This window comes from Dermacentor variabilis, chromosome 7 (genome assembly GCF_050947875.1).
Source record: "Dermacentor variabilis isolate Ectoservices chromosome 7, ASM5094787v1, whole genome shotgun sequence".
Taxonomy (NCBI): domain Eukaryota; kingdom Metazoa; phylum Arthropoda; class Arachnida; order Ixodida; family Ixodidae; genus Dermacentor; species Dermacentor variabilis.
The window spans coordinates 164,490,410-164,506,109 of record NC_134574.1 but is presented as its reverse complement, the minus strand read 5'-3'; the positions used below and the strand labels follow the sequence as shown (position 1 = coordinate 164,506,109).

Below are 15,700 nucleotides of genomic sequence, written 5' to 3'. Positions count from 1 at the left end.
GATGTGTCCGATCGTAAGTGAAATAAAGAAATGTGCAACAGACACGCGGCTGTGCGTGCACTTCGCCGCCAGCATATGTGTCTCACTTTCGCCATGCATTGTAACATGCGAATAGAGTGCATCTTTTTATAGAATCACGGCAGGTCAAAATTAATCCGGAGGCTCGCGCTACGGTGCGCCTCACAATCAGGTCGATGTTTTGGCACGTAAAACCCCAGAATTTAATTTTCCTTTAGAGCGGGTCTTTCTGTCACCGACCTAGGTTGGTCTCGAAGATGGTGCTGCGGCACAAAGCGTCTCAAAGCGGTAGCTGCCACAGAAAATCACAGGGAAAACTGACGCGAGCTTCCTTGTATAAGTACATTGTTGCTATGTGACGCGCTCTTGTATATCCGATGAGATGCCGGCAAACCCAGCCGCAGTAAATACGCATGTTATTGTGCGCGGGGCGGAGATGGCCTTTTTGACGCAAGAAAGAAGAACAATTAATAGCAGTAATACAAAGCAACAAGTCGATCCTCTTGTCAAACCTAGTACCACACCTCCTAAAGTGCTCTATCTTTACGTTACTTCCAGTACTAAAGGGAGTTATGACATTATTTTTGGTTTGCGCGCTGTGTTTAAGAGGAAGCTTGAGCTCCGGCCCAACTCCGGCACGGCCTATTCAAATACATGTAAAACGCAAGAACGCTTTTATGAGATAACCCCAGGACTGATTTTAATGAATTTTGTAGCATTTGAGAGAGAAAGTTAAATTCTGGTTGCTGTTGGAAGCGGTATTTTGATTTAGGGCCTGAGTTTTGTTACAAAAATTTTCAAAAATTCGGAAGTTAGAAAAACATAGAAGCACGAAGCTTAAAAATTCATAGTTCTGCATCAAGAACAGATATCGTGGTTCTGTGAACGGAATCCATTAGATCATTGAAAGCGGACAGATTTAATATGTCATTTTACATCTTACGTGAATTTGATTTGTTGCGTTGTTCACAAGGGTTCTGCAAAAGCTGTATTTCCATGTTACTAAACTTTTTTTTAGATTCATGTGTAACGCATCAATTTTGTCCGCTTTGGTTGTACTATTAGATAAATTTCACAGAATTACATTATCATTTTTCGTTGATGAGTTACAGAGTTTTAAACATGATAGTTTCGTCCTTTGCAAATTTTAGATTGTCGCCAATTTTGAATAAAAAATTCACAACCTAAATAAAAAATTCGAGACCAACAGTTTAACATTATAAGTTTTTATTTTCAATACAACAGACGTCGTCAACTTTGGTGCAGTGGATGCCGAGAAAAGCGAATTCTCCTTTTACATGTATTCAGATAGGAGCACCCGAGCTAAAGCTTCCTCTTAAGATTATTTGTTCTTGTCGCTTCTAGTCGGAACATTCGAATGCACAAACATTCATACATTCTTACAGGGGCACTGCCCTTCATCGAGCCAATTCTTAAGGCTTTTTTCTCGCGTCCCTGACATCGCGTCATGCATATTTTTGTACGTGTGATGTCAAGCAAACTCTGACTTTGTCAGTAACTTTGAAACTGAGTCTCCCTATGAGGATTGAAGCTTTAGAGCACAACAAGACGAGCACAACAAGTAGGCACAAAGCACACGAGCGCTGATGCAAGCGCCGATTAACACTAGAGTCACAGAGAAAGAATGTCAAAACTGTTGGTCGGACAATGAAGCGAGGGCAATAAAAACACAGCAGTGAAAAGCTTCGTGTTCGCCTCGTGAAAACTGCAAGCTCCTATGCATCGCAGTTCCAGCAACCGCTCGAGCTGCCGACAGGTGGGACGCACTGATCTGAGATGAAATCGAAGAAAGCCACGGAGAAAGCACGCGATGACAACGCGTGTGACATTAAAACCCCTTAAACTTCGTAAAGTAGCGACACTCTTCTCCTGCGCCTTCAATCCTCCTCGTTTCTCCTCTCTTTCACGCTCCCTACCCGACTGTGGCACCGCCTACACTGCTCGAGCGCAGCAACGGCGCCAACATGCGCTCCTCGCCACTCCGTAGACGCTTCTCGAGCAAAAATGGCGTTGATGCATGGCGTGAGGGCCCACGTGATGCTATTAGGCCAATAGCGACGCGGCGTCGGCCTCGGCCAGAGTGCGGGCAGAGGCGGCGACATTCTTCAAAGCGTGCCGTTACTTTACGAAGTTTAATTGAGGGGCTTTATGGGACATGTAGCCGCGGACCAAGCGGGGACTTCCTCGCTTGCGTCAGCGCTCGTGTGTTTTGTGTCTACTTGTCGTGCTCGTCATGTTGCGAGCTGAAAGCTTCAGTCATGCCATACCAACATGTCTACACGGCGATGTTGGGGAACCATATGAAGACAACGCTACTGAAAGGGCTAAACGCGTTCATATGTGAGGTGCTGAAAGCTGAGCTGCACAGTACGATCTCTGGCCTTAGTGCGCATAGGAAACTTGAGGACGCCATTGTTTAGATTTTGCTCCATTATGGACTAGATTGTGTCGGGCCACTATATCCCTGCCGTTGCTAGAGCATGAGCAATATTTTTCAGAGTTGACGTTACTCGTCTCCTCCCTCATGCACTTTCACCAGCAGTGGTGACTTACGCCGAGAAAGCAGGACGTAGTGCCTATCTCCTGATCCCCGTTCCACATTTACACGCAGCTCAGCATTGACTGAAGCGAAACGAAAGTTGTACATTGGTCAGAAAAAGAATGCATGGTTACTAGATAATAGACATAACCAAGCAATCACAAGTTGTTCGTACAAGAAAAATATAATGCAATTGAAAAATAACGCTGCGCACAAATTTGGACGGCAAAGAAAGCAAATATTGTGAGACAGACGCCTCAGGTACAGGATAGTAGAAGCTACCAAAAGCGGCGTAGAGTTAGATTTGGGTTTGTACTAAATATATTTTCAGGTTCCTAAAACCTTGTTTAGAAACATTTTCATCAATTTGAGGGGTTTACCGAAGGTTGTTGGTTTAAGAAATGCGGAGTTCAATACGTTAATTTGTTGCGTGCCGTCAATTTCGCGCAATTATCATGACGATTATCATGTTCCGCTTTGTACAATGCCCCGTTTGGATGAATAATGTTCATTAAAAAAGCATTTACTTGGCTGTCCTTGTATTATCACAATCATGAAGAATTAAAAATTCATCTCTCTAAAACATTTACGAACTCCAGCTGACTCTTGGCCAATGCCCCTTCGGCTACCATGAGGTTTATTACAAAATTTGCTTTTCATGCTTTTAAGGTTATAAAAAAGATGTTTAGAGGAGGAAAAAAAAGAAAAAGAAAACGCGGACTAGTTCAACACGACAACGCAGGCAATGTGGTGCGCCCGTAGCGGGTGCTGCCGTCTTGAATGATTCGGCGTTTTTTATTTCTTTTCTGCCACTAAATGTATATATTTTGTTTTCGTGCCCTGAGGACCAGCTTCGACTGGTAGACAGAACGCGACGGGCGGCGAGGCACGACGCGGCGTTCTGGACTGAGGACGGCGCCAGCCTGGGGGCGACCATTGTCGTCTGCTCTTTAAGTAACGTTTTTTTTTCTCTCTCTCGTTCACTGAATACCGACTCGCCCAAAGATACACACGTTTGAGCTTATCGTCGTTGTCGTCGTCGTCATCATCATCGTCACGAGTGTTCTGTAGTGGGCAAGTGGCCATTATTTTTGGAGCAAGCAAGCGACAGCGGCCCCTGCCATTCCCGGGGCGCATGGCCGCTCTTGGCCTGTCCCGGAGTCCCGAGGAAGACGGGGTGGAGGAGCCCATGGCTGTTCCGATCTCCGAGAAGGACGAGCACGAGTCGGACGACGCCGGCGGGGGCTGGATACTGCTCGAGGACGTCGCCGAGGTCGCGGGTGAAGCTGCGCTGCAGAGACGGCACAGGGGCGAGGCGGCTGATGACGTCAGCACCGGAGACCGGAAGCAGCAGCGCCCAGGTGCGCCCGAAGAGCGGCACACGTTTGACGTCATCGTGCGCGGCGGAGGCCGCGACCTCTCGCGGAACAAGCTCGGCCCGGAGAACGACTTGTGGGTGGTCGACCTGGACCTGGCCGTCTGCGTCCCTATGGTTGTTGTTGCAGTTTTAGCTGCGGCCTACATCGTGAGCGTGAGTATAGACGCGTGCGGAAAGAGTACGTTAAAAGGCCAACTGCAAGGAATTTCACTTCGGCTAAGTTGGTTATAAATGAGTAATCGGTACTATTCAAACATACTTGGCAAACCTGTAGGATTAGTAATTGTATAATTTTATTACCCTCCCAGGTAGCCTGCCGGCTATGAGGTCCAGGATTCGACGAAATGTTTTGCGAAGCCTTAGCAGCCTAACATTGTACGACTGAAAACACTTTTGTGTTGTATCGCGTTTTGAACTACCACTTCCCTCTAGATTGTGGTATGGCCGCGAGGAAAAATAAATAAATAAATAAATAAATTAGCAACACTAATTTAGTTTAGTCCGCACTAATCCCCTTAGTTCTGTGTACTTACGTTAGGAAATCATTGCCAGGATAATGTAATATTTATAATGCTGTAGACAACTTGCATTGAAGCTTTCTGTACAGTCGACAGCAGCGCCAGAACACACAGCCTAGGAAGTGGTAGAAGCGGAACTGGCGCGTGATAAACGTTCGCTGTGACATTTCCGATCGTTTATCACAAGGCAAGAGTGAGCGAGTCCTTGAAAACGTCCGAGTGTGTATGCTTTCTATCGAGATTAGAAACGAGAGTTTCCCGAGATTTAGATCGGCCATAGTATTTCCAACGAAAAATTACTAGGGAAAACGGTGGGTGCTCCAAGCAGGGTGGTTAAGCGAGCATGGGAATGACTTTCCGGGCATTTTGAAATTCTATCATATTGTCGAATTCACCATCTTCCCAGCTCTGATTGGCCCTGAGGGCAGCCACGGCCTCTCTGATTGGCTCAAAGTGTTGCAATTATGAAATTAGACAACATTCCGAAATTTGACCATGTTCAGAATTTTACCTACACGATTGGTACGTGGATTTGCCTAAACTTGGTCCTTTACTTTACTTTACTTGGCCCTGTTACTTTGCCAGTTGATGATTTTCAGCAACATTTCGCGCTATAGATACCACAATTTGCAATTTTTACGCACGTGTGCAGATACTATAATGTCCTCACTACGTTTAAATCCTTTGATAGCTTCGAAATTTAGAACGATAAACCGTAGTAAACAAGGCCACAAGAAATTCTTAAGCTACAAGAATGAAGATTAGACAAATGTATGTATTGACCATTATTTTCATGGGGGCTAAACAATGGCGGCTCCAGGGTCCCCCGTAGTAATTTTTCTAGGGGACTCTATGAGCTCGGCAAAGCTCGGTGCGCAACATTCATACGGACGATGAGCTTTGCTGCTTTTTAACGTTGCCTCGTTTTCTTCGAATCCCTAGCGGCCAAAGCCGGGCAATGCTGGGGTGTAGAGAGATTTCATACGGACGCCCACCGTATGGGCGTCCGTATTAAGAATCCCTACTGAGGTTTAAAGCCCCTTACTGGGGTCAGCGTCGTATAGTAGCCGCGGGCAAGGCGCCTACTCCTTTTGGCCGTTCGCCAGTAGTCTGAACGGCGTTGTAAGGGGACACAACGTTCGATCACAAAGGAGCCCTTACACTTCACCGGCCGAGGACACATTTTCACCAGTGCTCGTGGAAATGCTCGTGAGGTTAGCGCTGTCAGCGACAACGCATCTCGACGCATTGGTTTCGCACGGGAAGTCGGTCCTCTTCCGGGCCATGAGCGCTCCGGAGGTGCCGGCTCTGCTCCTGGCCAGGTTGCTGGCCTACGGCTGCGCGTCCAACGCCGTGTCCTGGTCAAAGCCGCACCGCGCCGACAACCACGAGCGCTGCGGGGCGCTGTACTTCAAGTTGTGCCTGCGCGCGTTTGCGTTGCTCGCCTGCTGCGGCGTCGACGTTTTCCTGCTGTCTCACGGCGTCCCGGTGAGTTTGACGAGGTTTTGATTCGTTTTGGGCGCACGCATTAATCTTGAAGCATTCGCTGTGAATTAATGAGTGAGTTTCCAATCTTTGCTTATGTGGGGCGTTTACCTTTTTTTAGAATATACAGAAATATTGAAAATCACCTGTTAGCACAAGTCGAGTCTGAGCTGCATTACTCGCAGAGGTGGACTCTACCTTCCCAAGAAAAGGAAACGCTTAATGGAACAATGAACACATTTTCACATATGAGGTTTTAATGTAGAACATTACGGTATCTACTGCAATTTGTGAATTATAACCGGTGAGTTCGCTATGTGCAGTATCCACAGGGAACGAATTCTGAGGATACCACCAGTTTCTAGACGTCCATTCCCAAAGTGTGCGACGAATACAAATTATTTTTATGTTTCAGTTCAGAAAATGGTGTTTCGTTAATAAATTATGGGGAGCAGCAGGGCCTTGTTCAATGCAAGTTAGACGGCTCATGTCTCGGGTGGGTCATGTAATGCGTAAAGCCGATTTTTTATGTGTTGTAAGAATGCAGGCTAGGGCGGCAGGAACTAGGCGATGTGATGAATTAGGAAAGTTGCAGGCAAAGGATAGAATCTGCTGCCACAAATAAGGCGCAGTTGGAGATCGCTGGTAGAGGCCTTCGTCCTGCAGTGGACATCGGTCAGGCTGCGTGGTGCCGTCGCTGGTGCTGCGCGCATTGGCCTTCAGGGTTGCCAACAACCTCGGATATTTTTTCTCTCAAAGCCCAGTGTTTCGACCTAACCTTGATAGGTCAGGTTGCGGCAGCCATCTCTCAGGTCTGTATAGGCATTTGTTGCTAGGACAGCCATGTCTCTCGTATTGAGGCTTAACTGCTCATAGAGTCACCATATAGGGTCAACAGGAGAACGGCCCCTATCAAAGAAAGCCCAAATAGGAGTGTCACAGCTTGCCCGAAATTGAGAAATCAAGTGGAATAATAAGGAATGTCCCGATGAAAATGTTCATCACTAAAGTTTAACTACACTTTCCGCAACAAAAGTTTTGGATTAGTTAACCAACAAAAAATTTTGCTAAGGTAACAAATATGAAAAACCAGTCATGCTCACTGCCTACCACGCCGCCTTGTGCCGAACAGGGATGGTGATTGCTTTTCGGTTGATACCCTCGTTTTCGACCAAGGTTACGATTACGAATCAAGGAGGTTGCCTCTTTTTACAGTATTCTTAACCGCAACGAACGCTCAAGGCCTCCTGGAAATATTATTACGGCAAATGAATAATACCACGGGAAGGTGGGTTCACTGTCACAAAAACTAACGGAAAGATGAATTATAATAATAACTACTTAATGGGGCAAGCTTGGCCAAAAAAAATCAAAGAACAACAAAGTGAATAGATGGATAGATAGATAGATAGATATATGTATCTATCTATCCATCTATCCATCTATTCACTTATCGATATATATATATATACATATATATATATATATATATATATATATATATATATATATATAGAGAGAGAGAGAGAGAGAGAGAGGGAGCATCACGCTTGACATAGAACAGGTGTTGCAGGAGGAATAATGACAAATCCGCCGCCACATGCGTGAACGCTTGTCTTATGCGGGCGCTACAGTGATCGCGATGTCGGCCCAAGATTCATTCCGATAACAATAGTAGCCTTAAATTTTCTAATTTAAGAAGTTTGAGTCGCGTAAAAAAAATTCGGTAAATCGAGGATCTATTCGATTGATATTGCGGGTGTTAGTTTATGTGGTCACTGAAATATTTTCGCGCGACCCCTCAAGATGAACTTTTATGTGTTGTTTAGGTCGCTCTATATACTACACCAAAGACCCCTTTATCCGCGGTGCGGCCAGCAGTGTGATTGTGAGCCCAGAAAGCCTTCCGGTCGCCCATGCTTGGCACGAATGTAAATCCCGAAGAAAAGAAGATTGCGCTTTGTGCCGCAGTCAGACACGACTTGATTTCTTTTGCGTATTTTCCAATATGAAAAGAAACCTTGTACCTCGAGCTAGTGTGTGTAACGTGTCTTGCAAAGTTGGGACTAAGATTGATGCGTAAAAATACGATGTAACTGAGGATTGAAAGTGCCCGACAGCTTGCACAAACACACTGCTCGCCCCTGCACGCATACACCTCCTTCGTGGCCTCCTCCCTCCGCCCTGTCTACATTGTGGAGACCATCCCAACGGCCCGCGTATCCTCTGGGGCTGCTTTCCCTCCCCCACTTCTCCTACCATACCCCACTGAACTGGGCCCACGCAGTGCTGAACTACGCCGCCAGTGAGACCCTGGACTGAGGGTTTTCAGTTCCCTTACTGCAATAAAATTAAGTGTTCTCTCTTTCTTGAGGGTCCAGTATTAGGTGGGCCATTGGAACTTGCTGCTAAGTTTATTAAGCTCTAACACGAGAACAGATTCATTTGCAGGTGTTGCGCTTCAACTGTTTGGGCTCGCTCCTCTGGGGTCATTTTTGTTCCGAGCTGTTTCGTTACTTTAGCGTAAAGAGATGGAACTTCCCTGACGCGTTCAGTTTCAAGCATTGCCGTTACCCTCTAAATTTAGTGGCCGGTTCTGGAGGGCTTAGCCAGAACTCTCTCGGGAAGGATGTGCGTAAACCACGGATGAAGGAAATGAACTAGCGGGAGCAGTACGTCACCCAGCCAGCCTCGGCAAGCCAACTCTCCATGAAGCCTTTCCTTCCGCTTTTTCAGCCGAAAAGACGGCCCAACACGTGAACGCTGAGACTGAGCGTAATGGCCGAAAATATTTGGTTTCCGGTGGTTTTTAAACAATCCGCATTGGTTCGGTCACTCTCACACGGCTCTGTCCATAGAACTTTCTACAAAATTTACTAGAGAGAACTCTAGCCCCGCTATCGTTCAGCTAGCATAGGAATGACGGTTAGTACATGTACTTGTCTGATCTTCGTGCTTGTGACTTCAAACTTTCTTGCGGATTCATTTACTGCAATTTTTATCTGCCTTTATTGTCCTAAATTTGGAACCAATCCTATATTTCTAAGCGCAGAAGGACTTATATGGCTCTACACAACGTGCAGAATTATTGAGAATTGTGACATTTACAACGCCATATTTCGTTGAAGTTAACAATTTCCGCTCACAAGTCCATTTGACGCCGGAAGGACGAAGTTTAGCCCACTCCATATACTACTCATCATTCCCATTGCTGGCTGAACTGCTACGTTTGCAGCTCCCATAAGCGCTAGCGCAAGAGTTCCCTCCAATAAGTTTTGTTGGAAACTTCATGGCGGCCTGCAGAGCGGGAGCACTAAAGCCTATCGCACGCTCTGCGACGTTGCGATCACGTGTTCGGCCAACTCGTTTGACTTTAATCTTGCTGCGCAGAGCTCTCTCCTAGTCCTTTCCTACCTGCAAGGTGTAAACACTCGAAGGGTATTGAAACACCATTCTGTTTGTCGTGTTCGCAGGAGTTGCTCGAGCGCTTCAACACGACGGCCAGGCTGTTAGTGGGCGTGACGGACGGCGACTGCTCGACTTGTGCATCGTCCGACGGCGGCCCGATACCGGCTTCGTGCATGGCGGTGCCGTTTAAGAAATTGATTGCGGACGAGTCCTACGTGCGCATTTTCCTGCGCCTCTACGATGTGCTGGCCACGCCAGGGTACAACGAGCTCATCGAGGTGCGAAGCGCCGGCAATTTTAAAGCTAACGTCTCAGTTTTAAAGCGTCAACGCATCAACCAACTTTCTATACCGAAATAATGCTGTCGGGAAAATTTCCACGACAGCTCGTTTAGTCCGGCAGCACGTTACAAAAAGTAAAAAGAAATTAAGCTCGTTAAACGAGGCAAAACTCATTTGACGTTTGGGAACCCACACAGGTTTTTTATTCATAATGTAGTGTACACAGTGTTGTAATCAGTTATAAACCAACACGACAACAAACAGAACCGCCGCCGCCGCCACCACACCACTTCCTCCGACACCGCCAACACCGACATGCTCGATGAGGCGTTTGCTGGGGCTAGTGTCATCATCATCATCATCATCATCATCATCATGGTTACGTCCACTGCAGGGAAAAGGCCTCTCCCATACTTCAACTACCCCAGTCATGTACTAATTGTGGCTATGTTGTCCCTGCAGACTTCTTAATCTCATCTGCCCACCTAACTTTCTGCCGCCCCCTGCTACGCTTCCCTTCGAATCCAGTCCGTAACCCTTACTGACCATCGGTTATCTTCCCTCCTCATTACATGTCCTGCCCATGCCCCCCCCCCCCCCCCCATTTCTTTTTCTTGATTTCAACTAAGATGTGATTAACTCGCGTTTGTTCCCTCACCCAATCTGCTCTTTTCTTAGCCCTTAATGTTAGACCCATTATTCTTCTTTGCATAGCTCGTTGCGTCGTCCTCAATTTAAGTAGAACCCTTTTCGTAAGCCCCCAGTATTCTGTCCCGTACGTGATTACTGGTAAGACACAGCTGTTATACACTTTTATCTTGAGGGATAATGGCAACCTGCTGTTCATGATCTGAGAATGCCTCCCAAACGCACCCCAGCCCATTCTTATTCTTCTGACTTCTTCTGGGGCTAGTGTATCTGTATATATATATATCTGTATCTATATATATATATATATATATATATATATATATATATATATATATATATATATATATATATATATACTACAGATGAATTTCCGCCGTCGTCGCTGGCATTGCCGTCACCGTGGTTTCATATGAAGTCCAAGTGCGCTAACATGGCGGCCTCGAGCCGTACGCTGTGGGTGCGGTGGGTCCGAGTGAAAGCGTGCGAGGCTCACCGCAGTAGGATGGTGGCTCGATCTCGCGCACGCTAGGGCAAAAGGCAGGGAGGAAGCGCGCCGTCTTCCATTGCGCGCCAGGCAGCAGGATGCGTTCTACTCCGTCTGTCGCATAGAGAGGCACAATAAGGGTCGTGATTAGAGGCTGGCACGCAGTTGGGATTTCCGGTGATGGGTCTCATGAAACAGCGCAAGGCGGAAGAACTATACGGCGAGAGAAAAGTTGTGGAAATTGCAAATATTTTGTTGTGCCTCTAAAGCAGGGGTGGGGTGGGCAGGGCTAAAGCCACAAGTGCTTTGAACGAAACAGCTCGAAGGACGAGACAGAGTAAATGGCGAACAAACACAAAGAGCGCTGTGTCGCTCATACTACTTTTTCGCGATGTTTTGTTCAAAAGCATTCTTACCAACTAGCTAGAATTCAAACCATAGGGCACAACAATGAAGTACCTGAGAGGCCAGTGCGCCATAAGCAGCAACGGCAGCAGGGTTCATCACAACAACGCTATAACAGCGGCAAAGTATACAATGCGAAAGCAACCTTTTTACGGGTCTACATGGTAGAACAAGAAAACAGAACATAATTATTGCAGCACCATGGCTCGCATGCAACACAAAGCACTGAACGCGAGAAATAAGAAAAATCCGCACAACGCAACAGAAATTAACACATACCAGGGAGAATAAACTGTTTTGCAAAATTATCGAATTTAATAGACAAAATTTCATAATTTTATAGGTCTGTTATTACAGGGTATTCGTCTAAGGTGTCTGCTTAGAGAACCTGACTCTTTTTTACGATGTGACGATAACTCACTTTTCTCTTGATGCGGCTTAATGGTATGGCACTGGCTGTGCTATTTGCAATCCTAGTTTACGAACGAAACTTGCAGCCTTATTTTGAACAACTTGAGGAGATTGAACATGATAGGGCAGTAGGGGTCGCGAATGGATGTCGCGCATCTTATTCTACTAGGAACCAAACATACGAACGAAATTAACCGTTTAATGCCCAAACACAGTTCCACATAAATGGAAATTAGAAGCGAATTGCTCCCCCTTGTTTCTGGCAATGGAAAGTGAAGGTGGGGAAAAAAAAAACACGGGCGCACAATGAATTGGTACTTAAGATTTAACCTAATTAGTATATTAATTAATCGATTAAAATTGCTTGTCTGAATTATCCACAACTTGAAACTCGCTCCATCATATCAAAAACGCTCCTGCAGTAAGTTTTGGGGTAGAAAACTCGGCTTAGCAACATTATACGCTTGGCATTACAGCGTGTTACGACGTCGTATCATCGAGCCTTGCGCCTGGCGTTTAATGTTACGATGTGGTAGGCGACCGAGGCCCACTGACCATGGGTGACGGAAAGCCAGGCGTCCAGGCATGGACGAGATGACTCTTTGGCGAAAACTTCATAATTTATATATAAGAATGATAGAGAGAGAGAGAGAGAGAGAGAGAGAGAGAGAGAGAGAGAGAGAGAGCGTACGGTGGGGCCGCGTATTATATAACCCTCTTGTACCCGGGGGGGGGGGGGGGAGGGTCTTGTCGGTGGCCGCAAGTCCATTCTTTTCCTTCGAGTGGGTGAGGGGTCATTATGTGTCGGTGGTGCCCATAAGAGTCCTTCCCTCGTCAGTGGCGGCGAGTCCTTTCCTTCCTTTCCGGTGGGCGAGGGGGTCCTTCCCTTGCCAGCGGTCGCAAGTCCTTACTACTGCGCGATCAGAAGACTTTACGTGCCCTTACGAAAATGCAGCGATTGAAGTCAGTGGGCATCACGTAACACCCAAACGCTCGACACATACGTGACGTACGACAAATGTTGTGGACGTGGAGTCGAGTCGTAACAAAGGATAAAAAGACACTGAATAGAAAAAAGGTATTTCAACTGTATCACTAAACTATTCTTCTACGATACCAAAAAAGAACAAAAAGAAGAACACTCTTATATTGTGAGATTAGGCTTGTAAAGCCAGACGAGATGCAGAAGACGAATAACGGGCGGCGGCGCCACCTTGAAGTTGCCGTGCCAGGTCGCCATGACGTCACGATTTTTTTGAAGCCGTATGCACGGGCCTAGTTAATTCTTTTTAATTGGTAAAGATCGGCCGCATTGTGTCCTAAACGTGCTCAAGATAGCACTTGCCAGGTTTCGATGACTCTTACCATGCCACAAACACCCGCACACGAGAATAGAAATGAAATTCGTGACGTCTCACCAACGTACCGGCACTGAGGCTTTAGAGTGAAATATATATATGTATATATATATATATATGTATATATATATATATATATATATATATATATATATATATATATATATATATATATATATATATATATATATATATATATGACAGACGTTTCGTCTTCAAATAATGTACCTTTTACAGCCAAATTAACGAAACTATAGTGGCAAAAGAACACTTTCTCAGTCCAAACTGATTAGTCTCACTGGATCCTTATTCTGTTTACTGCGACGTACTTTTCGCACAAAGGACAATGAAAGTAAAACGCACCAACGTGTGCGCAACGCTCAACGTCCGTTTTATTTTAATTCTCCATTGTGTGAAGAGTACATACCAACTAGCCTCAATCGAATCTTTCTCTCCAGTGTCTTCTTAACCTTGTCCCGTGGCGCGCTTCACCTGCAGAAGGCCCAGCTGATGGGACTGCTGCACTGCCCGAAATGCGTCGTGGTCCTCTACGCAACTTTCACGTGCACCGTGACGATCGCCCTCGTCCTGGCCATCCTGGTGGTCGTGCTGCAGGCCAAGTCCGCGAGCGCCAAGGTCACCTCCACCTGGAACATCTGCTGGCAGCGGCACCGGAGCAGAGGACTCGTTCGCTTCTGCAGGGAGATGCCGCGTCTGCTCTCGCGCTGCCTGCTCGACTGACGATAGAAAAAAAAAGGAGAAAAGACAGGCACACCGACTGATAAATTTAACACGTTTTTCCTGCTAACAAGTGCATTTGAATATATCTTGAGTCTTAACCGCATTGCTCATTGGTGTAAAACTCCCCTGACGTGTCCGTCGTTTCTAATGCATGGGTTTCCTTAATTAAGCGATTGTATCAGACCTAGGCCGGGATAACGCAAAGCCATTCCAATCTATTTTTATTCCAAATTAGCCGTTAGCCCTCTGTAATAGGTCAGAATGGCTCCAGTCCAGCCCTTAAGGACTGGAACCGAGTCATTTCGACCTATCACGGAAGGCTAATGGAGGCCTTGGAATAAAAGCAGATTGGAATGGTTTTAGGTTATCCCGGCCCTAATGCTGCTAATTGTATAATTGTGCATCTTTCGTGTGATCAAGCGCAATGATATCTGGCGAACCGCGCGTTTATAAAGAGATTGTTGTAGAACTCTCTTCAACAATTTCGCGGTAAGATTACTATATTCCACAAAACGTTCAGTGTTTATAAAAAAAATCGCTTCCTTTGTTCTGTTGGCCTTCTGCACTAAATGGAATGGCACTCTGCTCTATAGTTGCTTCAAGAATGAACTGCGAAACAAAATGCTTATGAAGTTTATGATACGCATTCACGTAAATGTGGATGTGATGGCGGTTGTCAATTGTAGAATTGTACTTCATAGAATCTACGGGTGGCACTCCTGCGGTTACGTCTTTCTTAGAATACGAAGATAGCTAAATATTTAAACGCACCAGAAAATTTAGGCTTGGTGGAATGTACCACAGTCCTATTGCAAAGGCAACGCTCATACCATACTGATGATTAGCATTTGAGCGAGTCTGAAAAACCGGCCATCGACTGGGTGTGTATACTAGTGGAATTAATTTTGCCGTAAGCTGGATGTAAGTAAAAGCCCATAACATTATCGGTGACAGTATTACAACCGCAAACATGGCCAAAACATCGAGCATCTTGCCATAAAATTGCAAAACCCTCCAGAGTTGGTTGGTTAAAAAATTTATTAAGGTTCTGCAAGGCACATGTTAGCGCGCAGCGGGTGACTCCCACGTCGGGACCGTCAGTGCGGGGGGTGAAAATTAATTCACAGTGTTCCTCTGCCATATGTCTCATAAGCGCTGTTTTGAGTTTGGACGTGAAGGCCCGTAAGTGATAGCGCCTTCTACCAAGTGCAGTTACACTGGAAGCATAGCGCGGGTAGGACGATCGACCAAGACTAGACAGGACGATCGTCCTTCCCGCGCTACGCTTCCAGTGTAACTATGTATTACCAACCAGCCCAAGCCTACACTCTTCTGAATACCAAGTGTATTTGCAGTGTAACGACGACAAGAAAAATAACAGCAGGGTCACGTCGGCGGTTAGCTGTTCCAGTCGTGATTTTTCTATGGGGACTTCTTGTAGAACCTGTAAGAGGTTGCATTGTACAAATTTAAATACTTTCCTTAGATAGTGCCTCAGCGCATTTGTTCGTTCTAATTTATACTTACTAACAATGCAGTTATGATCTGGGTATTCTCATATTTCCGACGTATTTTGTCTGATTCAATGTGTTTAGAATCTTAGAGTGGATTTTTAAAGTAGTTATGTTGTTCCTGATTGGGATATCTGGGCACTGATTTTAGTGGAGGTCCGTGCATCTGAGCGAAAATTATATCTTGCCTTTTGACTTCAGGGTTGCAAGGCCTATAGGTAGCCATCAATGCCTTCAGCAACAACTTCAAAGAGAAACACACACATTGTCATAAATAAATCAATGCCCAAACAAACAAACAAACAAACAAACAAACAAACAAACAAACAAACAAACAAACAAACACGTATGAGGTATATATTTCGCGCTGTAGGGCTAACCGTTCAAGTGGATATGTGCTTTGGCGTTCAAGATGATTTCTAACGTTAATATATTTACCACTACAAATACTGCTATTTCCCCCCTTTTTTATTCCTCTATACCGCCCGCTT

The 15,700-nt window shown here is 45.7% G+C and overlaps 1 protein-coding gene across 1 annotated transcript; it reads left to right on the top strand.

The window, feature by feature from the left end:
- The first annotated feature begins 4,791 nt into the window (after positions 1-4,791).
- Positions 4,792-13,924, top strand: LOC142588405 (uncharacterized). The gene is made up of 3 exons (XM_075700100.1): positions 4,792-5,962; positions 9,433-9,645; positions 13,456-13,924. Exons 1-3 carry the CDS (start codon positions 5,678-5,680, stop codon positions 13,696-13,698), a joined length of 741 nt encoding a protein of 246 aa, XP_075556215.1. The 5' UTR covers positions 4,792-5,677; the 3' UTR covers positions 13,699-13,924.
- Positions 13,925-15,700: the final 1,776 nt, after the last annotated feature.